This window comes from Tachysurus vachellii, chromosome 12 (assembly GCF_030014155.1).
Source record: "Tachysurus vachellii isolate PV-2020 chromosome 12, HZAU_Pvac_v1, whole genome shotgun sequence".
Lineage (NCBI taxonomy): Eukaryota > Metazoa > Chordata > Actinopteri > Siluriformes > Bagridae > Tachysurus > Tachysurus vachellii.
This window is the reverse complement of record NC_083471.1, coordinates 16807866-16831247: the sequence shown is the minus strand read 5'-3', so window position 1 is coordinate 16831247 and position 23382 is coordinate 16807866. Positions and strand designations below refer to the sequence as shown.

At 39.1% G+C, this 23382-nt stretch overlaps 2 protein-coding genes across 5 annotated transcripts in view; one reads left to right on the top strand and one right to left on the bottom strand.

Moving 5' to 3' along the window:
• The first annotated feature begins 5176 nt into the window (after positions 1-5176).
• fam189a2 (family with sequence similarity 189 member A2) lies at positions 5177-20522 on the top strand. Of its 2 annotated transcripts, none has more exons than XM_060882915.1 (11): positions 5177-5675; positions 6852-6908; positions 9486-9596; positions 11278-11394; positions 11509-11616; positions 11748-11878; positions 13040-13172; positions 13504-13582; positions 17665-17802; positions 18528-18838; positions 19249-20522. In XM_060882915.1, the coding sequence occupies exons 1-11, from the start codon at positions 5382-5384 to the stop codon at positions 19549-19551; spliced, it is 1782 nt and encodes a 593-aa protein (XP_060738898.1). In that variant the 5' UTR covers positions 5177-5381; the 3' UTR covers positions 19552-20522. The 2 variants fall into 2 exon arrangements, with proteins under 2 accessions (XP_060738898.1, XP_060738897.1); XM_060882914.1 differs by having other exon boundaries at positions 18525-18838.
• The window catches only part of apba1a (amyloid beta (A4) precursor protein-binding, family A, member 1a), a 52408-nt gene continuing 49478 nt past the window's right edge, over positions 20453-23382 (bottom strand). For all 3 annotated transcript variants that reach the window (XM_060882910.1, XM_060882912.1, XM_060882911.1), the window contains one exon: positions 20453-23370. In XM_060882910.1, the coding sequence (XP_060738893.1) occupies positions 23299-23370 (72 nt within the window). In that variant the 3' untranslated portion in view covers positions 20453-23298. The remainder of the gene's footprint in view (positions 23371-23382) is intronic.

Below are 23382 nucleotides of genomic sequence, written 5' to 3'. Positions count from 1 at the left end.
CAAAATGCTCTGTAACAATATTCTATTAATTTGCACCTGATGTGATCCACCTGTAGGTAAGTTTATCTATTTTAAGTACAAAAATAAATGTGGTGGTGTTCTTACTTTTTCTCACAATAAATTGTATTTTTCTAAAATTAAATTTTACAATTAATAAAAAAATGATTTGGTTTTATTCGTTTCATTTGTCCAATATTGTTAAAATGAAGATCAAATTCTCATATGTTTAATTAAAAAAAAAATCACACACAGGCTTTCGTGTGTCCTCATGTTTTTCACAAGTCTGTATAGCTAATATTGACTACTGTATGTTAAGTCAGATTTACAAGACTCGGATTTGAAAATTGGATTTGATCTAAAATCGCTCATAAAATGGCTGATTCATCTGCCACATTTGTTGAAATTGTTGATCCTTCATCTGTCTCTTTCTCTCAAACTGATAATTTAATTTAATTATGGTGGAAATGGAGACAAATAGACCTGATTTATATCAACAGTTTATGATTAAGAGATGACTATTGGGTTTCACTAAGGTGTCCCTGAAGGTCTACAGCGAGCAGCATATGTCATGTGTTTCTGGCCAAAACATGCAAAACCTGAGCCAAAAGACACCTGTGCAGAGAAGAGATTCAGAATTTTGAAAAGCTGCATAGTCATAAGGGTAAGACCATGAATCTAGAGGGGGCAGTCATGGCCTAATGGTTAGAGAGTCTGACTCGTAACCCAAAGGTTGTGGGTTCGAGTCTTGGGCCGGCCACGACTGAGGTGCCCTTGAGCAAGGCACCGAATCCCTAACTGCTCCCCAGGCGCCGCAGCATAAATGGCTGCCCACTGCTCCGGGTGTGTGTTCACGGTGTGTGTGTGTTCACTGCTGTGTGTGTGCACTTTGGATGGGTTAAATGCAGAGAACGAATTCTGAGTATGGGACACCATACTTAGCCGTATGTCACTTCACTTCACTTCACTTCACTCTGAACCAACTACTGAATCATCCAGTGCTGGAACCAGAGTTATCAAGGTTCTATTGTGGCTCATTGGTGCACGATGCAGCCTACGAGCTGAAAAGAGCTGAAAAGCTCTCTACAGAACAACAGAGTCTTTTCTCTTATAGAACAATGAAAGGTTGTATAGTCATAGAGACATATATGGAACCGGGCAGGAATCAAGCGCGTCTCCCCTGGAGTTCTTATCAGTCAATCAAAAAAGAGGCTACACAATAGCCAATCAGAAAATAGCACTATTGTATCTGGGTAAGATTTAACGCAACAACCAATGAAAAAAAAGCATATCTTGGAATTGTTCAGCATCATCCTCGTTCACCCACAGAGAAAACCACTGGAGCTGCGAGCATCACTTTGAGCACAGAGTAAGTCATGATCTCCTGTTGTAATGTTACAACGAATTCACAACTTGTTTGACACAAACTATGACATTTTGACTGCTGTTAGAGAAGTTTCCCAGATAATCAGCATGAGTTTTTCATGAGTGTCTGTAACTTAGCCAACAGGTTTACAGCCTGTTCACTGACAACACCTGCTCAGAACAAGTAGTTTAGGCCAGTGGTTCTCAAACTGAGGGCCCTGTGATGGTGCCGGGGCCCTGGCTTACTGACAACACCTGCTCAGAACAAGCAGCCTTAAAATGACCCTAAAAATGGCTGAAAAAGCCAACATTACAAATGATAAAGGAGTCCAAAAAGGGGGGGGAGGGGTCGGGGGGGTTAGAGATGTCACTCTTGCCTGTCTTCAAAACTTGAGAGAGCCCTGTTTTGCATATATTGCAAATTAGCTCAAAATAAAAAACAGGTTCCTGCTCTTTCTGTACTTGGATCCCTAAATAAAGATCTAAAAGTAATACAAAAAAAACACTGGTTTTGAAATGATTTAAAAAAAAAAACTAACAAAAAGGTGGGAAAGTAGAAGATGAATGCAGGATCAAACACAAAGTTAAGTCAAATTAAATTAAACTCAACTGACTTGCAAATTGCAGTGTTTCCCGCTTAGTTTAACGCTCATCCTACTTCAATTCTAATATAAAAAAAACAACAGATTTTAACATGGAAACATTTTCCCCAAAAGGTAAACCAGAAACACTGTACATCACCTGAAACACTGTACACCATGTTAAACACTGTACATCACCTGAAACACTGTACACCATGTTAAACACTGTACATCACCTGAAACACTGTAAACCATGTTAAACACTGTACATCACCTGAAACACTGTAAACCATGTTAAACACTGTACGTCGTGTTAAACACTGTACATCATGTTAAACACTGTACATCACCTGAAACACTGTACACCATGTTAAACACTGTACATCACCTGAAACACTGTACACCATGTTAAACACTGTACATCACCTGAAACACTGTAAACCATGTTAAACACTGTACATCACCTGAAACACTGTACACCATGTTAAACACTGTACATCACCTGAAACACTGTACACCATGTTAAACACTGTACATCACCTGAAACACTGTACACCATGTTAAACACTGTACATCACCTGAAACACTGTACACCATGTTAAACACTGTACATCACCTGAAACACTGTACACCATGTTAAACACTGTACATCACCTGAAACACTGTAAACCATGTTAAACACTGTACGTCGTGTTAAACACTGTACATCATGTTAAACACTGTACATCACCTGAAACACTGTAAACCATGTTAAACACTGTACATCACCTGAAACACTGTACACCATGTTAAACACTGTACATCACCTGAAACACTGTACACCATGTTAAACACTGTACATCACCTGAAACACTGGAAACCATGTTTAACACTGTACATCGTGTTAAACACTGTACATCATGTTAAACACTGTACATCATGTTAAACACTGTAAACCATGTTAAACACTGTACATAACCATGTTAAACACTGTAAACAATGTTAAACACTGTACATCGTGTTAAACACTGTACACCATGTTAAACACTGTACATCACTTGAAACACTGTACATCATGTTAAACACTGTACATCGCTTGAAACACTGTAAACGATGTTAAACACTGTACATCATGTTAAACACTGTACATAACCATATTAAACACTGTACATCATGTTAAACACTGTACATCATGTTAAACACTGTACATCGCTTGAAACACTGTAAACGATGTTAAACACTGTACATCATGTTAAACACTGTACATCATGTTAAACACTGTACATAACCATATTAAACACTGTACATCATGTTAAACACTGTACATAACCATGTTAAACACTGTACATCACTTGAAACACTGTACACCATGTTAAACACTGTACATCACTTGAAACACTGTACACCATGTTTAACACTGTACATCGTGTTAAACACTGTACATCATGTTAAACACTGTACATCATGTTAAACACTGTAAACCATGTTAAACACTGTACCCTAGAGGTAAACAATGTTAAAGTGTAAACAATTAACAATTAATGTGTAAAGTGTAAACAATGTTAAACACTGTACATCGTGTTAAACACTGTACACCATGTTAAACACTGTACATCACTTGAAACACTGTACATCATGTTAAACACTGTACATCGCTTGAAACACTGTAAACGATGTTAAACACTGTACATCATGTTAAACACTGTACATCATGTTAAACACTGTACATCATGTTAAACACTGTACATAACCATGTTAAACACTGTACATCACTTGAAACACTGTACACCATGTTAAACACTGTACATCACTTGAAACACTGTACACCATGTTAAACACTGTACACCATGTTAAACACTGTACATCACTTGAAACACTGTACACCATGTTAAACACTGTACATCACTTGAAACTCTGTACACCATGTCAAACTCTGTACACCATGTCAAACACTGTACACCATGTTAAACACTGTACATAACCATGTTAAACACTGTACATCATGTTAAACACTGTACATCATGTTAAACACTGTACATCACTTGAAACACTGTACACCAAGTTAAACACTGTACATCATGTTAAACACTGTACATCATGTTAAACACTGTACACCAAGTTAAACACTGTACATCACTTGAAACACTGTACATCATGTTAAAGACTGTACATCATGTTAAACACTGTACATCACTTGAAACACTGTACACCAAGTTAAACACTGTACATCACTTGAAACACTGTACATCATGTTAAAGACTGTACATCACTTGAAACACTGTACACCATGTTAAACACTGTACACCATGTTAAACACTGTACATAACCATGTTAAACACTGTACACCATGTTAAACACTGTACATCACTTGAAACACTGTACACCATGTTAAACACTGTACATCACTTGAAACACTGTACACCATGTTAAACACTGTACACCATGTTAAACACTGTACATTACTTGAAACACTGTACACCATGTTAAACACTGTACACCATGTTAAAAACCGTACATCATATTAAACATAGTCAGCTCTGTACAACATATTAAAATCTGTACGTCATGTTAAACACTTTACACCACTTTAAATATTTTGCATCTTGTTAAAGAAACGAAATGCCTGCACACAGTTTATCATTTTACAGTGATGGAGTGAGGCTTGGGCCATGTTCGCCCCCTCTCCTCTCCTCCCCTCTCCTCTCCTCCCCTCTCCTCTCCTCCCCTCTCATCTCCTCCCCTCCCCTGTCCTCTCCTCCTTTCTCCTCCCCTCCCCTGTCCTCTCCTCCTTTCTCCTCCCCTCCCCTGTCCTCTCCTCCCTGCTCCTCTCCTCTTATCTCCTTTCCTCCCCTCTCCTCCCCTCCCATGTCCTCCCCTCTCCTCTCCTCCCATGTCCTCCCCTCTCCTCCCCTCCTCTCCTCTTATCCTCTCCCCTCCCCTCCCATGTCCTCTCCTCTCCTCCCCTCCTATGTCCTCTCCTCTCCTCCCATGTGCTCCCCTCTCCTCCTCTCCTCTTATCCCCTCCCCTCCCCTGTCCTCTCCTCTCCTCCCATGTCCTCTCCTCTCCTCCCCTCCTATGTCCTCTCCTCTCCTCCCATGTGCTCCCCTCTCCTCCTCTCCTCTTATCCCCTCCCCTGTCCTCTCCTCTCCTCCCATGTCCTCCCCTCTCCTCCTATCCCCTCCCCTCCCCTCCCATGTCCTCTCCTCTCCTCCCCTCCCATGTCCTCTCCTCCGCCTTTCTTGTTCCTGTGCCCAAAAATGTGAAACGCAATCCGAGCACCAGGTCACAGCGAGTAGCTATTTTAAACTGTACAAACTCCGCTTAGCTCGAGAGGAATATGGAAGCAGGCGAAAGCGGACTCTTGGCTGGAATTAAAATAAAATGACGGAACATCACTCGTCGCTCCGCGTTTATTCAGCGTATACATTTAGCGTGTTTTTGTTGCTTGCGTTTTTCTCATGTCTCTCCCGGTAGTTTTGCCTGGATCGTGTTGTCGTTTAACCGGGACTTCTCTCACCCCTCAGTTCGCCGATCCGTCTCGAAGGAGCCGCTGTATGGCCACAGTTCCTTGGCGGATGCGGGGATCGGAGTCGCGGTTGGTGCCGCCGCTGCTGCCCGCGCGCCCGCTTCTCTCTCTCGGTCTGCTGCAGCTGGTGCTCGGCTGCTCCATGGTGGCTCTCTCGTTTGGAGCTCTTTCACTCAGCAACTCGCCTCCTGTCCGCAATTCCTGTCCGTTTTGGGCAGGATCATCAGTGAGTGCGCTCCAGGCCTATTTCTTTCTCAGTATGCAGTTACTTTTTATTCGACAGACAGCAGTGTGGTTTAAATGCTGTGTGTTCAGTGACTCATTAATGTGGTGTGTGTGTGTGGTGTAAAGTAAAGGTGAGTGCTGGTTTAGCTCCAGATCTAATCCAGGTCTAAAGCAGGTCGGTTACATGAGTGTAGAATAGAATTACTGAAATGTTTAAAAACAAATGAAATACGTGAACTAGTTGCCTCATGTGGTGCAAATAAAACGTGCTTTTCTGTTTCCTAGGGGTAGATTGGAGAATGGTCCCCAAAACACTGTAGGTAGATATGGAGGGCTGGTTAATAAATAAATAAATGTCTCCCACCATTTGTCACATCAAAAACATCCACTGATCACAACACTAACAATGTTCATATATACCTATCTAGACCCCAATAAACAAAGGACACCTACTATGGTAATGTCTCCTTAAGGTACTACATGTAACTCATGTGGAAACACTGGCCACTTAATCACAAACGCAAGGTTTATACTGTATAACCCTCTCAGTGAAGGAACCATTTAAAATATAAACTTAAAAAACGATTATCCAGATATTCACATTGTTTAGGTGTTCCACAAAGTAAAATTATTTTGATTATATATATATATATATATATATATATATATATATATATATATATATATATATATATATATATATATTATTATTATATTATATTAAATATATAATTTATATAATATAATATATATATTTATATTATATAATATATAAATATATATATATATATAATAAATATATATATATTTATTATTATATATATATATTATAATAATATATAATAATTATATTATTATTGAAAATTATAATAAATTGAGAAATGCTACTTTGGCAGATACACACTTGAGTGAAAATCAGAAACAGGAAGTGTTAGTCAATGCTCAAAAAAAACAAATAAATAAATAAATAAATAAATAAATAAATAAATAACAAGACATTTGGATGGAATCCCGGCCTAGTATGTAAAAGCTAGGAGAATGTTTGTGTCCAACAGCCCTTCCTAGCATTAGCCCACTGAGACACAGATTAATACAATATAAATGAACGTGAGACATGGTGTAGTTAATCTGTCTGTGTGCTTAATATGGCTGAATGTGCTGATTTTGATCTCCACAGGTTATCCTGTCGGGGATTATCGGCCTCACCACATGGAAGCGACCCATGCTCCTGTTGGTAGGTTACTAGAGATCCTACTTTATTAATTTTTTGGTTTCACAGGAGGATATCAAGCAGTGTAATCCTCATTATAGAATTAGACATTCACTGGTCTTTCACACTGTGTGTTTTAAGTACGTTTATGATCTTAAATAAAGTATGAACTTTATAAAGTGAACGGTTTATGTGCTTCTGCGGTTTTACAGAAAAAAAAAAACACTGCTTTCAAACACTGCCAGCTAACAAAAGATAACATCAATTAAACCAGTTCTTCCATATAAAATTGGTTATTTGTGCAATATTCTGTGTTTCTATATATTATATGTAAACACCGGAAAATAACATGAATAAAATACTCTGAAACGGATGAAACATATTTTCTGAACAAATGAAGGGTAATGTACTGAACACTGATCTGTTCCATCATGCACAACAGGAAGTGATAACAGACAAAACCCAATTTGCTCTCAGCGATGCTTCGTTTTGTTGTCTGTAAACGAAGCTATATATTAATATTGTATATAAATGAGTTATATATTAATATTAATAAGACCAGTGCTGATTAAGTTACCAATCCAATATCAGCCTTGTACTTCCTCTTAAATTATGTGTATTATTTAAATTAATCTTAAAGATTTGTTTTATTTATATAATTTTAAGTAGATTTGAGACTTTGGGTGCGTCACTATGCCATAGATTTATTTTGTAACTTTTAAGAATGTTCTCATAATGAAGAATCAGTGATAGAAAATCCTAATTAATGTCACTTACATGACTAATGCTCTTTAATTTAGACATGTTGTATAAATTGTCTCTTCATGTCTCTTTGTTAAGGATTAACGTTTGTTTCAGATTGTGTGTGTATTGGTATCTTTCCAACATGTAATCCGGGTTAATTTCATGTTTAAACACAAGATTTAACATTTGAGAATGGTCAGTATTTTGAAATCTTTTGAGCTGGAGCCTCTCAGCTTTACCATAAAGGGTTTTATAACGTTATTAATGACAAGTAGCCTGAATACATCCTGTAATGCTTTGAGTGAAGATGGGACATGTAATAATGTACTAATAGTTTGCTTATAACACTTATAATATACTAGTTGTTATTGATAGTTTGAATATAATTTGCTTATTTCTTAAATAAACAGTGAAGTATGTGGACAGTGAAATATGCTGCTGCAAATGAGATGTACATCTTCAGTATGTATTATGATATAATATTTTCTTTATTATGGCAATGTACAAATGTCAGAAGCTGCTGCCACAAAAACATTTATTTCCTTACATTTTATTACCATAACCAGGGTCAGGTCAGCCAAAAGTTACTAATTTGTAAATGTGAAGCTAAGAAAACCATGAAATAGGGCACTATATTTGGACAAGGGAACAAGATAATTTTGAAAATCATGTACCAAGGTTCAGATTTGTTTACAGAAGTATCTGCAGAATTAAAGAAAATGTAAGAGTCAGGTGCAGTATAAGAAATAAGAGATAGACTGGTAGATAAATACATGCCTAGATTAATACATGTCTTAAAGCAGGAAGGCATGAACAAATGAACACTATTTAGAGGGCTACTATTAGAAAGTTATCGTTGCTTTGCCATGTGAATGCAATAAACTGTAATATTGTAATGAACTCGGGACAGAGCGGACCCAAATGCAGGATAGCAAAAATAAACAGGGTTTAATAACAGAAAACACGAAACATGACGCGGACCAGAGACAGGACAAAACCACAGTAGATGCCGCGCTGCACAAGGCAACGCGGCACAGTTAAATAGACAAGGTAATTACAATGGGAACAGGTGTGTGGAAGCGGGCAGGAAGAGACAAGGGGCGGCGCAGACACGTGACGAAGAACATAACAAATGCACGTGGCCAGAGTCCGGGCAGAGTCCTAACAAATATATCATTATAATGCATATTTTGCTCAAATAACTGAACATGCCATTTTTACACAACACATTCTTACATATTACTGTAGGTGTAAAATGGAGTATTTGGGGGTATACCATAGTGAGGAGGATAAGTTAGTCTTTTTAATATTTTGTAATATTTAATAACACTGAAATGTTTGCTGTAGTGTTTCCTTGTTTATATGACCGAGAGAAACATTTCAAAAACTATATGTTGTAGAAGTTCAACATCTCATCAGATTTAGACAGGTAGGCTAAATCAGATATTGTGTCAAATACGATATAAGCAGGAAGAGTTTTCCTGCCTGAAAGATTTGCCTAATCGAATTTTTTTGAATCTAATTACAATTTGTGGACATGTGGCAAGGTTTGTCCAGTTAGATCAGATTTCCTGTGCTTCGACCTCAGAAACGACAGCAACATGGTCAAACGTGAGGGAAGTCACATCTGAGTTGTTACTATAACAACCAATGTGGATAAACAAATATATTTATGGTTTGATCAAATGAGTTAGATTTGGACATTTGTTAGATAGACTTGCCTTTATGTGTAAACAAAAGCATAATATTAGTGGTATTTATTATTGATATATATGTCTCGCACACCCCACCCTTCTCTCTCTCTCTCTCTCTCTCTCTCTCTCTCTCTCTCTCTCTCTCTCTCTGTGTGTGTGTTAGGTTAATCTGTTCGTGTTGCTGTCCATGGTGTGTATCCTGCTGAACCTGGCAGGCTTTATCCTCTGCTGTCAGGGGGCTCAGCTGGTGTCCAGCACCATCCACTGTCAGCCGGTAAGAGCTGAGACCTTTAGTGATGCTCTAATGCAGCAGCAAATCTTAATCACAACCATTGAGCCACCCTTTTTATCTGATTAGATGTACAAAATAAAAATACAGCTAAATAAGTGACAAGTTTGAACAAAAGCAGCTTTAACCTTAGTGAGGGTTAAAATCATTATGGCTTAATATTACAGAATAATAATAAAAAAAATAATAATAATAATTTCAAAAAATCATAAGTTAAAAAATATGCTAGTTTGGGTAATACATTCCTTCTATACATTTCTTCTGAGATTCAAATGGGTCAGAGCAAATGAAGTAGAATAACAAAACCATAACAGAGTCCAAGCCCCAAATAGAGTGTGAATTTCTATCTGCTTCTTCCTGAAACTGAGCTTTTATAGCTTTGGGCTACTGCAATACCCCCTCCCTTCTCTCGAGTAAAGAAGACTCCTGGCCTTGCCATCTGCTTCTGAATCAGGTGCTCTGTGCACATGTGTTGGGTTTTGGACATTTTCAGTGCCTGAGGTCTGAATTTTAACTGGGTTGCTGTGTCCTTTTCAATGAGACTCTATTGTCCTCTGTTTAACACTCTCCCTTAGTTGGTGCTGTCTGCACTAGATGAACACCCCAAAGATCAGCTTTAGTCAGAGGTCTCTCTTTATCTACAATATCTCAATATTCAACCGATATACTAAACTCCCATAATGCATAATGCTCCCAAAAAGCTGCCAAAACAGACCCATCATGGCATGGACTCCACAAGACCTCTGAAGTTGTGTGTGGTATCCTGTACCGAGACATTAGCAGCAGACCCTTGTTGTGAGATGAGGCCTCGATGGTTTCAACTTAATTGTCCAGCACACTCAAACAGGTTGAGATCTGGGGAATATGGAGGCCAAGACAACACCTTGAACTCATGTCAAGTCATATTTGTCCCAAACCATTCCTGAACCATTTTTGCCACTACCATTATGGAATACTGTGGTTGCCATGAAGCATTTGGTCTATAACAAAGTTTAGGTAGGTGGGATGCCTCAAAATAACATCCACATGAACGCCAGGACTTAAGGTTTGCCAGCAGAACATTGCCCAGAACATCACACTGCGATGAACTGTGTGTTGTCACACCTTTTTTCATAGCCAGCTTTGAAAGCCAACTTTTTCAACAATTACCCAGTTGTCTAGCCTTCACAGGTTATGTCTGATTGGTGTATATATTTCAATATATTTCTTTTATGTTTATAAGGTTTAGTATGTACTCATGACATTGCATCAATATTTGATTTAAGTGTAAATCTTGTCAAACAGGCCTTTATGCTGTATTTATACCTACAGAAGAGTGACAAAGGAAAACATTTATTATACAACTATTAAACAGCACCAGAACAACTTGTCAACTTCTTCCGAAAGATTTCCCAAGGTTGTTCACTTGGGTTAAGATCCTGTTGCTGTGAAGGTCCTAAAGGATGAGTTAAGTCATTTTATCCTGGGCATAATGGACTGGCATCCCAGTCAAGTTACCCTCGCACCCAGTGATTCGAGGACAGCAGATGAATGAATAAATGTTGTTTATTCTGACAAAAATCTAATTCAATTATTACATTGAAAGATTTTAATAACATTGACAGGTTATACCCTGATTAGAAATGACACATTAATGATGTGTGTGTGAATGTCACATGTATTGCAGGATGGGAATAGTGGTATCTGTAACTGCTGTGCTGACAACCCCAGCAAGTGTCAAGATGAGGAGGTGATAAAGATTTATGCAGGAAACTCATGTGCATCGATGAGAGTGCTGCTGAAGGTCTGGGCTCAGTAATTAGTAAAGATATATTACTGTGCTGTTCCTCATTAGTAACAGTGTGTTACTGATATTTATAAATTTAATGTGTTATGTGATGTATATTCTTTATTCCAGAAAGTTCTGTTTGCGCTGTGTGCATTGAATGCGCTGACCACCGTAGTGTGTCTGATTGCAGCTGCACTCAGATACCTGCAGATCTTCTCCACAAGACGGCCCTGTATGGTAAGAGTCCATACAGCTAAATTAATGTTACCTTGTATGCATCAGGCATTTTGACTATTGTTCACATGCATTTGATAACTCGGGCCTCTTAAGAAAGTGCTGCCATCTATGACAATGTGTTTCCCTGCCAGGAAGAGCCACGAAACATTGCAGAGGAAGAAGAGCAGCCACATGTTCCTGATCCTGATGACTTTGTTCCACCCGCACCACCTCCTTCCTACTTTTCCACCTTCTACACATACACACCACGGCTGGCTCGCAGGTAACAGACCAGAAGGAACTCACTCCCTAATTTATCTTGAATGCTTTTAGGCCAAGTTGATTTGGATGAAGCTTTGAGGTCATAAAAAGGTTCCCAGATTTGGGCTCCTTAAATTACTGATTGTAATTAGCAGATAAAATGTATTATTATATGTTAAACAAAAATCACAGGTATATGATAAACACAGTATGTGCTCAGACGTCTGATAATATCCAATGAGATATGTGGCAATGTGAGGTTGTCAGGAAAAACCTGTTACTGTGACTGAATTCTGTGACTGAACACACAAATAACAAAATATCAGGTTTGTCTCTGCCAATAAAATACTCAAAATAAAACAACTACAAAAAAAGTTTGCCTAAAGGTTTTATAAGATGTAAAGGGTTTTCCCAGGCTGCCACATGTATTTTGTAGCTTTTGTAGGACTAGAATTACAGTTGAGACATTATTATTTTTGCCTGACACATCTACAAGCCCATACAGCCCCCAGGCCTAAATGCAATACAATGCAAATGATCTTCTTGAAGCAGGAATAGATGCAGGATTGAATCTAAACAATAATTTTCTTTATTTCTAAGATGAAGCACGATTAAGTGGAAAAGTTTTTTGGGTTAAAAAAGAAAACAAGTGGCTCTATTTGAAATCTCATTTACTAAAAAACTACTAATATCTTATTAAGCTATATTTGGTTTCTTTTGTTATAATGCAGAAACTATGAAGGAAAGTTTCTTAGTATAAATGAAATTTATCCTGAGGGTATTCAACCATTAGCACTTAACTGTACACATTAATTACTGAAAGAATCTAGAGTTAGTAATTGTTGCATAACTGTTAAATGCATTCATGCAGATCAGTAGAATTGATCCCATACCCTCCTCCCACCACACACACACACACACACACACACACACACACACCTCCCACCACAAACACATACACACAGTATGGGCAGCTTCTCCATCAAAAAAACTAAGAAAATCCTCCTAAAATGTTCCAAGCTGTGGAACAGCTCGAGAAAACCTAGTAAATGCTGCAATGCGTGAGATGGACCAGTTTTGCAAGGCAGATGTAAAACCTGGCGATGAACACCAGGAAATGCTGATTGCAGCTGCTGCCAGAGGTTTTCAGAAACCCCATTCCCCATTCTGTCTGTACCTCCAGGATGTTTGGTGACAGTGTGATCCCGCTGCCTCACATATACGGGGCAAGGATTAAAGGTGTAGAGGTTTTCTGTCCCCTTGACCCTCCTCCACCCTATGAAGCTGTGGCAGCAAGGCAGGCTGAGCCTTCACAGGTAAACATTTACATTCATGCCATTTTTGTAGATGTTCTTATCCAGATCAACTTAATCTAAGTCATACAACAAAGCATTTGAGGGTTACGTAGCTTGGTTGTCCTGTGATTTGATCTCATAACCTTAAGATCTGTAGTCTAAAATCTTAACCACTCACAATAATTTCATGCCTAGTATGTTTGTTACAGTTATAAGGCAGGCTATATGCAGTTTTTCTTTTATGATTACTTCTGACTTCCCATTGGTATCAGCACTTCCTAAGCAGAAGGTGGTGTAGTTTATGTTGGCAGGATTAGTCAAGCCTTCATACTGACCCTCTATGTATATTTAGGTGCCGGACCCTGAGGTTCAAGTGACAGATCAGAGTGAGGGGGTGCCACACTGCTCTGAAACAGATACACCAGGCGATGGTAAGCAACACCCATGACGGCACCATATGCTGTCGGTGTCTTTAAAGCATTAAAGGATAAATCCTTGCACATTTCCTCACTACTCAGTGACAGTCACGTAGCAGGACATGGCATAGTGAATCAGATATATTCAATCTGTGAACATAGCTGTCAAACTGTGTCAGTGCTTCTAATGTGCATTCTTTTCTTATTGAATGCTATTGAAGAATTTTCATTAAAAATTTTGATTATTCGACAATAGAAATATTTAAGTATTTACATGAATTTCAGAGTTACTCAGGATTTGGTTTGTCCCCCTTTTGCTTTAAAGAATGTGTGCATTCGAGTTCATTTAAGAGTAAATCCTTCAGAGCGCTGACTGAACACACATCTGAACACACAGTTTTATAAAACAGATTAGATATGATGGAAATCTGACCTTTTTTTTTTTTACAAAGCAGTTAACATGCTGAATGTCACACATTTTCTTACATTTAATTAGAGAGATAGAAATAGTGCCAAGATACAAGATATAAATATTAGATACAAGATATTGAATATTTTCTTCATTGTTTTAAATATTTTAAAAAAATCTACCATTACCATGGTCTAAATAAATTCCAGAAATACAATAAACAGTATACAGAATTTAAATCGCACACAGTTCTGAGGAACATGATGAAATCTCATGTGTTTAGTCACTTTTAGACTGTCTCGGTTATCAGCTCATATGTCATGGTATTGCAATGCTTGTGTTCAGGTAACCCCGTGTTTTGCTTAATAATGGTCCTTGTAAAATACTTTCTTTAAGTGAGAAAAGAAGGTGAAAATTCTCCGTTTAACTGCTGAAACACAACACGTACAGAGTAGAGTGTTCACTATCTGCGGTTTCAGGCATCTGCTGGGGGCTTGAGCCATATCTCTGAAGGGTCATACTAATTATATATATATATATATATATATATATATATATATACACACATACACACACACACACACACACACACACACACACATATATACATATATACACACACATATACACACACACACACACACACTGTGCCACAGTTAGTCAGACAGAGATCACATTTTTTCCATATGTTGATGTGCTCTTGATATGTATCTGCATGATTTAATGCATTGTGTGTATAAATGAGTCTGTCTGTGTTTCTGTCCTGTTTCTGTCGACCTGGTTGGCCCGGCTGGTTCTGTTGACCCGGTTGGTCCGGCTGGCTCGGTTGACCCGGTCGGTTCCGTCGACCTGATCGGTCCGGCTGGTTCTGTTGACCCGGTCGGTTCCGCCGACCCGGTCGGCCCGGCCGGATCCGGTGTCTCAGCGGGTTCGGGCGCTTCAGCAGGTTCGGGCACTTCAGCAGGTTCGGGCACTTCAGCAGGTTCGGGCACTTCAGCAGGTTCGGGCACTTCAGGTGCCTTAGGTGCTCCAGCCGGTGTCGTAGGGATGCCGGTCGCCCGAGCTTTCCGGTCTGGCACCCATGTGGACGGGTTCGGTCACCGGCGTACACAGGCCTGGGTCGGGCCGAGGTACCGTAGGGGCCTCGGGCGTCCGTGGCTGGCCTGGCTCCGCAGCCCACGGACCCCGATGCCTACTGCCCCCCCCCAAAAAATATTTAGGGCCGGTGACCGACTCTGTCCTGTGCACGGTTAGGGAGGACCCGCCCAGGAGCAACGCTACGTTGGCCCGGTCCGTGAAAGGCCCCACCTCTCGGCCCAATGGCACTAGGTAGCGCAGCCAGTCCTCCAAACCATGCCGGAACAGGTCCTTGAGGGCCCTCTCCCCAAAATCCACCTGATTGGACAAGTACAGGAACACCTCTACATATTCCTCCAGTGGGGAATCCCCCTGACATAAACGGAACAAAATCTCTGCTGGATCCATGTGGTTGGTCGTTCTGTTACGATGTTGGACAAAGGCGAGTGAGGATCCAAATGCAGTTTTTAGACTTTACTGAACCAAAACAAGAAACAGGCAATACAAACAAGCAGACAAACCAGAGCATAATACAGAGCAGACAAACCAGAGCAGAATACAGGGCAGACAAACCAGAACAGAATACAGAGCAGACAGGAGACCAGAACATCCACAACATACATACAAGCACAATGCTATAACGACCAACAACAGGGAAGTGAACAAACAGGGTATAAATAACAGATAAGAACCAATCACAGAGCAGAACTAATTAGAGACAAAGACAACACACCTGAAGGAGAGAAGGAGTACAATTAATGTCCATGGAAACCAAAGAGTGGGCGGAGCAAACAATTAGCCACAGGGAAAGACAGCAGACAGAAACAGGACAGAAATACAGACAGACTCATTACAATAAATGATCAACTGTACAGGTGTAACTATTAAAGTGCATTTTGTTTTTAATTGAATTGATTGATCTGATCATATCATAACATATGCTTTGTAAGTATAAGCTTGTTCTTACTCGAGTTATGGTGACTAGTCGTTCTAACAACAGTTGGTGTTAGGGTTTAATTAAACCACATAGTTAAAAAGTCTACTTTTGAGGATTGGGGTGTAATGTTATCATGTAACTCTGTTGATGTAATAGTGCTCTTGGGCAAAGATTGCTTATTATAACATCATGGCTCCTCTGCTCTCGAATTAAGCTGGTGCTATAAGCTAACATTCATGTCATAGGTTCTTTATGTCACAAGTATCAGCTTCCTATCTCCACTCATAAATCGTTACTCTCATACAACCGTATTCTGTGTAGCCTTACAGTACAAAGTACACTCACCATCCACATTAATATGAACACTTCTGGTCATTTATGCATTTATTTAATCAGCCAATCATGTAGCAGTGGCACAGTGCATAAAGCCGTGCAGATACAGGTCAAGAGCTTCAGTTAATATTCACATCAAACATTAGAATTGGGTGAAAAAGTGTGATCTCTGTGACCACGGCATGGTTGCTGGTACCAGATGGGCTGATTTGAGTATTTCTGAAACTACTAAATTCTGGGTCTTTTCTCACATGAGATCAGAGAAGAATGATCAGACTGAGCAGAGCTGATAGGAAGCCTATAGTATCTCAAATAATCACTCTTTTAAACTGCTGTGAGCAAAAAAGCATCACAGAACTCACAACACATCAAAACATGATGAGCTAGAACAGTTGAAGACCAAATTATGTTTCAGTCCAGGCAGCCAAGAACACAAATCTGAATCTATCATAAGCACAGACTGATCAAAACTGAACAGTTAAAGACAAGGTTGTAGCTCATCTCCATCAAGGTGTGATGTTTTGTGCTTGCTGAAATACTTTTCTGTTCACCACAGCTGTAAGGAGTGATTATTTAAATTATGAATTATACAATATCCTCCCTGGCAGCTTGAACAAATCTGGTATTTTCATCTAGTCTCTCTTATCAACAAGTTTTTGTTTAGTGTTTTTTTTTTTTTTTCAATGTTTTTTTCTGTGCAAACTCAAGAGACTGTTATGTCTGAAATTCCCAGGAGATCAAATTCACAGAAATCACATCTTTACTGATTACTGAAGCTGAGATTTGGGTTGTTCTTTGAAAGTACAGATGTATGTGAGTACAACTGTGTCAGAAGTCCATCAAGCAGCATGAAGGTATTCCAGATTCTTTGACAAAAAAAAAACAAAACAAACATATTTTTGATGTTTTTATCAACTTTCTAATATGGGATAGGGTTTTTGTAAAAATCATGGAGTCAGTACACACCGTGAGTCTGCCTAAAGATGTCTAAAACCTTACTGGCGATTTCCTCACAAAATTAACGATCATGTTCTATTGTTATGTGACACCAGATTTCAAAATGTTCACTTTTGGGAGATTTTAAAATGCTTTAACTTTATATGTGGTTGAGATAAATATAGTATAATAAAAGATAGAGTAGCCAAAGTTGTACCATGTAAAGGATTTATATATACAGTACATATATCATCCACTATGTCAGCGGTGTCCAATCCTATCCGGCTTCTGCTTGGTTGGAATGAAAACCTGCACCCACACCGGCCCTTTGTAGATAAGATTGGACACCTCTGTTTTGAATGAACGTGCTTTTATTAATAAGACATGGTGCTTGTTGTCACTCAGACAGCTGCATGCAGACAGCCATGCTGGGTTCCTCACCGCCCTCACAGTCCATCACAACCCCAAGCAGCAGAAAGCCTTGTAGACAACGACACCGCAGATCCAACAGTGACCCTGTTCTCCTGGACCTCACTGCTAAAGGTACATGGGCAACATTAGGGTGTGTTGTGTGATGTATAGTTTCTATTTTCCGTCAGTCTTTCTGGAGAAAGTTGAGATCCTTGGCTGAAACCTGAACGCTTACTAATGAGTTACATTTATGAACACACAACCTGAAGGGCAACAGGTTTGTTGGCAAAGCAGATTATGACCTATTTTCATTTGGGGTTATCTTTAGTGTGTGTGTCAGATCCTGACCAACCATCCCCCCTCCCCCCACCCCCTCTCTCTCCTCTCTCTTTTTCTCTTCTCTCTCACACACCCACACTAAAAGCACTCACTATATATCAGGTGCCCCCTCCGTATCTGTCAGCAACTTCATTAGACATATTTTAAATATAGAGCTGCCACTTTCAGGAACTCTGAGCTGTCTGTGCACTCAAACCTCTGAGGTATGGATCAATTTGCAGAGGTTTTGACCCTCATCATAGACACACCTAGAAATTACAAAAAAAAAAGAACCTACAGAATACATTCTTACCCTTGTTACTATTCGTCCTTTGCATTAAGACTTTGTCGAAGTAACTCCAGGATTGTTTTTTAAAACCTGATCTTTATCCAGATCAGTAAGGTAAATAATTAGCCTTGTACAGAAACGAAACATTTCACTGTACTGAAAAAAGAAGAGAAAACTTTTAAGAAATGCGACTAGAATTCATGATAGCTGGAATTTCTGCATGTGGTTCATTCCTCCTTTCCCCCAGCAGTAATGAGCTGTGAAGCAGCCACACAGACAGACGTAGGTCCCGGGTCAGCGGTGGTGTCAGGGCCTGAGACAGAGCATCCGGTCGTCACTCTGCGGCGGGGGAGGGGCAATCGCAGACCACGCCCCTCCTCTATGGTGGACTACCAAAGCTACAGAGACACCAAGCTCCTAGTGGCACGTTTTCTGCAGCAGCAGTCGCCTTGTAGCCTGACGCCAGAGGTGGAGGAGCTGATCAACAGCATTAAGAGCGTACTGCGCTCTGATCAGGAACACATGGAAGAGGCTGTGCGCTGTGCCACCTTAATCCAGCAGGTCACACACAACATTCTACATGTATTAAACCATCATAGCTCTAACATACAATTGTATTGTGTACTCTATTCTTTACAGACCCATCTCTGAGAATCATTTTATCACAAATTATTTTGTCTGACTGGTCACATGAATTGAAATAGGTTTAATCTACAAACACCAATAACTCAACTTAATCACTCAAACCTCAACTCGAATTTTTAATTCAAAATAAATACCGTTTTTGGAGTGACCATTTAAATAATAATCTATTGTTTAATAACAGGAGTGGATCATGGATTTGAGTTATTAGAGATATATATTAAGGTAAAAGAGATTTGTAATACAGATATAAAAGCAGATATTGTACTAAAAACAGTATAATAATTGGTTCTATTGAGCAGGTCATGAATTTGGCTGTTATTCTGCAGGTGATGAGCGTGTCAGAGAGAGGACAGGGGCAGGGGCAGGGGCAGGGGCAGACGTCATGTGCCAGACAGACGCAGCCAGACTGCACGTCTAACACGCTGCCTCTGCGAAAGCGTCCGGGGCTCCTTCACCTGCGCAGCTGTGGAGACCTCAGCACCTTCACCTGGGCAGAGCTGCAGGTCAGTGGGCAAAGCAGACAGAGCTCTCGGGCAAACTCCAGGACGGGTTTTCGGACTGGATCCCGCCGGCTGGCCCAGGAGCGACCGCACAGCCTGATAGGTGTCTCACGAGAAACCGTTATCTAAAAGCTGAAAGCTGTTCCGTGTGTGCTCTAGACGAGGAATGACACAAAGCAACAAAAAAGCAGACATAGAAATTGTGCTTTTTTTTTTTTTTTCTTTTTTCTTTTTTTTACAAGAAAGTGTGTGTTTGTAGCATTCTAATACTGATAAGTGTGAGTTTTCTTTGTTTTAAATAAATCATTGGCACAGTTCTTAATTCTGCACTGCACTAAACCACACCAGAGCCTTTAGTATTGGATATTACAGCAGTGATGATACACTGCTTCCCTTAAACCCTTATTAAACAGACACATTTACAACAAAATCAAGATAGCAGATAAATCTTATGACTTAGACTTAGGCTGACTTTAGGGAATAATTTACATAGTCTATTTTATTTATGAAGATTTTTTTAATGTTTTATATCAAACGTAAACAGACACCAGTTAATTTAGTCCAAGGTTTCTTTACTGAAACCCAGTGAACTGAAGCTCAGCTAGACACAAATCTGTCTTTTTAAACAAGATGTTTATAGTTATAAAGCTTATAACTATCAACACAAAGGACTTGGAATCCAAAAATTCCCTATAATGTAACTGCAAATTATAAGTTCTAATTATTTTATGGATTTAGTCACCTGCCTTTGAGTCATGTCCTTATACAGTATCTCACTTGAGTTCCTGAATTCAAGGTAAATGTGCACATGTATTACAACCAAACAAGCCTAAATGAGGGGATAAGTATTAAGATTACTTCCTGGATCTCTCGCTGATTTTGTCTGTCTGTGCCCTTCAGTTTTACAACATGTAACAGAAACTACAAGGGCTAAATAGACCTTTGAGGACATGTGCAGTTGTGTTTCTGTAGTGTTGTTGTTGGACCTGTGGAAAGATGGAAAGATGCTCTTCCTGCTCCTTTCTGTGGGATTAAAACAACAACAAAAAAAAAAAAACACAGGAAGTGTGTGTATAGATTTTCTCATTAAGTCATTTATTGTCGTAAATACTGTTACAAACATTCCTGCTATGGTGCAGGAATGTGGCTCAATGATTCATCACAGAAAAAGCTCGCAAATAAATAAACATTGCCATTGCTTTACAGAAAGTGGTATTTTTTCCCTATTTCTTTACCATATAGACAAACATAGATATAAGTTTAAATACATTCAGAGCGAGTGCATAAGAAACACTAGTCAAACCCACCATCTACTCTTTATCTTTATCGTCTTTATCTCCTAATTATAACAACAACACGAGGCCCTGTGTTTACTCTCGCAGCACTGACACCATTGCGTACTTCACATCTGTGTGTTCAGTGTTTTTTTTTTTTTTTTTTTTTTTTTGGGGGGGGGGGGGGGATTTTTTTTGTTGACTGTGCTTCACCAGAGACCATAAAGCTGTGCATACAATGATTTTTGATATATTCTCTCATGTAAACCCATCCAAAAGCCAACAACATCATTAAAGCTTGCATATATGTGGCCTTGTTTGTATACACAGAACTGCAGTAATGACATTTATATTTTAATAAATGAATCAGAACTGAAGTACAGTTTGAATTTGCAAAAAATGAACCTGTTCACTGGAGCTGGATTAAATGTCACACTTCAGCTTAATGTAGTCATGCTGACCTAACGTGGATGACAATTTCAGTGTGTTTGTCGTCGTCGTGCCCCAGAAACTGCAGAAATCCTCCGGCACCGAGATAAAGAGCGTATAGAAAAGAGTACTACACGAGTCTCTCTTTCTTTCTTGCCTGCTGCTTTGCAAATCTTAAATGTACATACTGTATATACACAATCACTGGATGTGTATACTGAAATGTATGTGCGTATATAAATATATATTTATATGCAGTTATGTAGCTGGTTTTTGTTTTTTTTGTGTTTTTTTTTTTCTTTTTCCATGGAGTAATTTGTCATCACACATCACACCCACTACTAGCATGAATGCATACCAAGGACATGATAGACCATGCTTAAGAAAAGTACCGTGAAACCGTCCTGCTTGTGCGTCCATGGAAATTACAGCAGTTGTAAGGCAAGGATGTTCAGAGATGAGACACAAAGCAGTGCGCGTGTGTGTGCGTGTGTGTGCACACAAGCCACGTTTGGGTATATGACACGGACGTACTGCAGCATTAATGTGGCCTGTGATTGTGAATGTAGACTTTAATCCATGGTACTATTAACATCACAATGCTTCAAATACGCACCTATACCTGCGGTATTACTGATTCACCGGTACCAAGCATTTCACAACATCATTTCTATCACAGTATCAGTTGTATTGTAAAATTTGTGACTTAGTGGAGATCAGCCAGGGCAGTGAAAGATACTAAATGTGCACTAAAAGCTTTTAAGTCTTAGGAGAACTTGCAGTCTCTCACATTTATAAGGGCAGAACACTGAAGAGCTTCTGACCAACCACTAACGCGAGGAATCAAAACGTCAAATGGTGAAGAATTAAAAAGCCGAATAGACATCATTTGATTTTAACTTCAAACTAAAATAAAATCATACTCTTAAAAGACAGGCCAGTTTATGACTTATATAACCCTTTATAAACATATTTCTTCAAATATTATTGTTCAAGTATAAATATATTTCCAAACAAAATTAAATACTTAGTACACATACAAACAGAATTATATTCAAACATAAAGGATCAATAAGAAAAATTTGAGAAAAAAAGGAAGAAAAAAAAAGAAAATGCTTTCTTTACACTAGGAAAAAAAAAAAAAATTATTCAGTCACCATGAAATGTCACAAAATTAGTTAAAGAGAAATCCAGACAAAACTCTGGTCACCATCATTCTGAAACTCGTATATCATTTTCACATTTTTATTCCCAGACTAAATCCTAATTCTAATTAAATTCTGACTAAATGGTCTTCACATCTCACCGCTAAAGAAGTTCATCTTTTGTTTCTCTGTGCTGCATTATGATTTGATCAACTCTAAGTTGTTTTTGTATGGCATCACTATTTTAAGGCCACATTGTGCAAACCCACCATTATCAACTTTATGATAGCAACTGGAATCGAAATGACAATTTATTGTACAGGTTTGGAATATTGTCGCTAGGTTATTTGTTAGTTTGTAAAAGAAATGTGTACTGAGAATGTCTGTGGATTTTAGGTAAAGGGGTCTTTGACGAAATGTCTGAGAACCCCTTCTGTGTGTGTGACCACAAAGCACACGGTTCTGTTTATTCTAATTTGCCGTTACTCGGAGGAATGCGCACTTAAAGCCTGCAGATCCTCAGAAATGTTTAGTCCGCTTCTCCACGATCTAACGGCTAACAGCTGCAGGTTTATAACTTGAATGGAAGAAAATAAAGCTGGAATGTTTGATGGTTGCCAGGTTCAATTAAATCACATGAGGGAAAAAAAAATAACAAGTTTCCATAAATAACATCAAACTCACTGGATTTCTAAACAGTGTGAAACGTTTATCAGAATTTTATAGAGTGTAAATATGAATTCTAATCAGTGGAGGTTTGGGAATGTTGTCACTGAGCGGTCTGAGTCAGGATCTTCCACCTTGATAGGGAGACGTGTGCAGAACTAGAGGTTTTACAGGCTGAAAGCCTTGTGCTGACAGGAATGTGACAGGCAGTAGGGAGAAAGTGAAACATTGTGGATAAATAGTGGACATGGATACACTCACGCAATCATCAGTCCACAGGATAAAGATTAGGGTGAGGTGAGGTGAAGTGAGGTGAGGTGAGGTAAGGTGAGCTCAGGAGGTTGAGGGTATTGTTGTGGCTTTTAGATGTAAACTGGCTGCTCCTGGGCTGTTAACAAGCGGTACATGGCAGCGGGCATAGTCTTCATGTGAATCTGTTCAGAGAC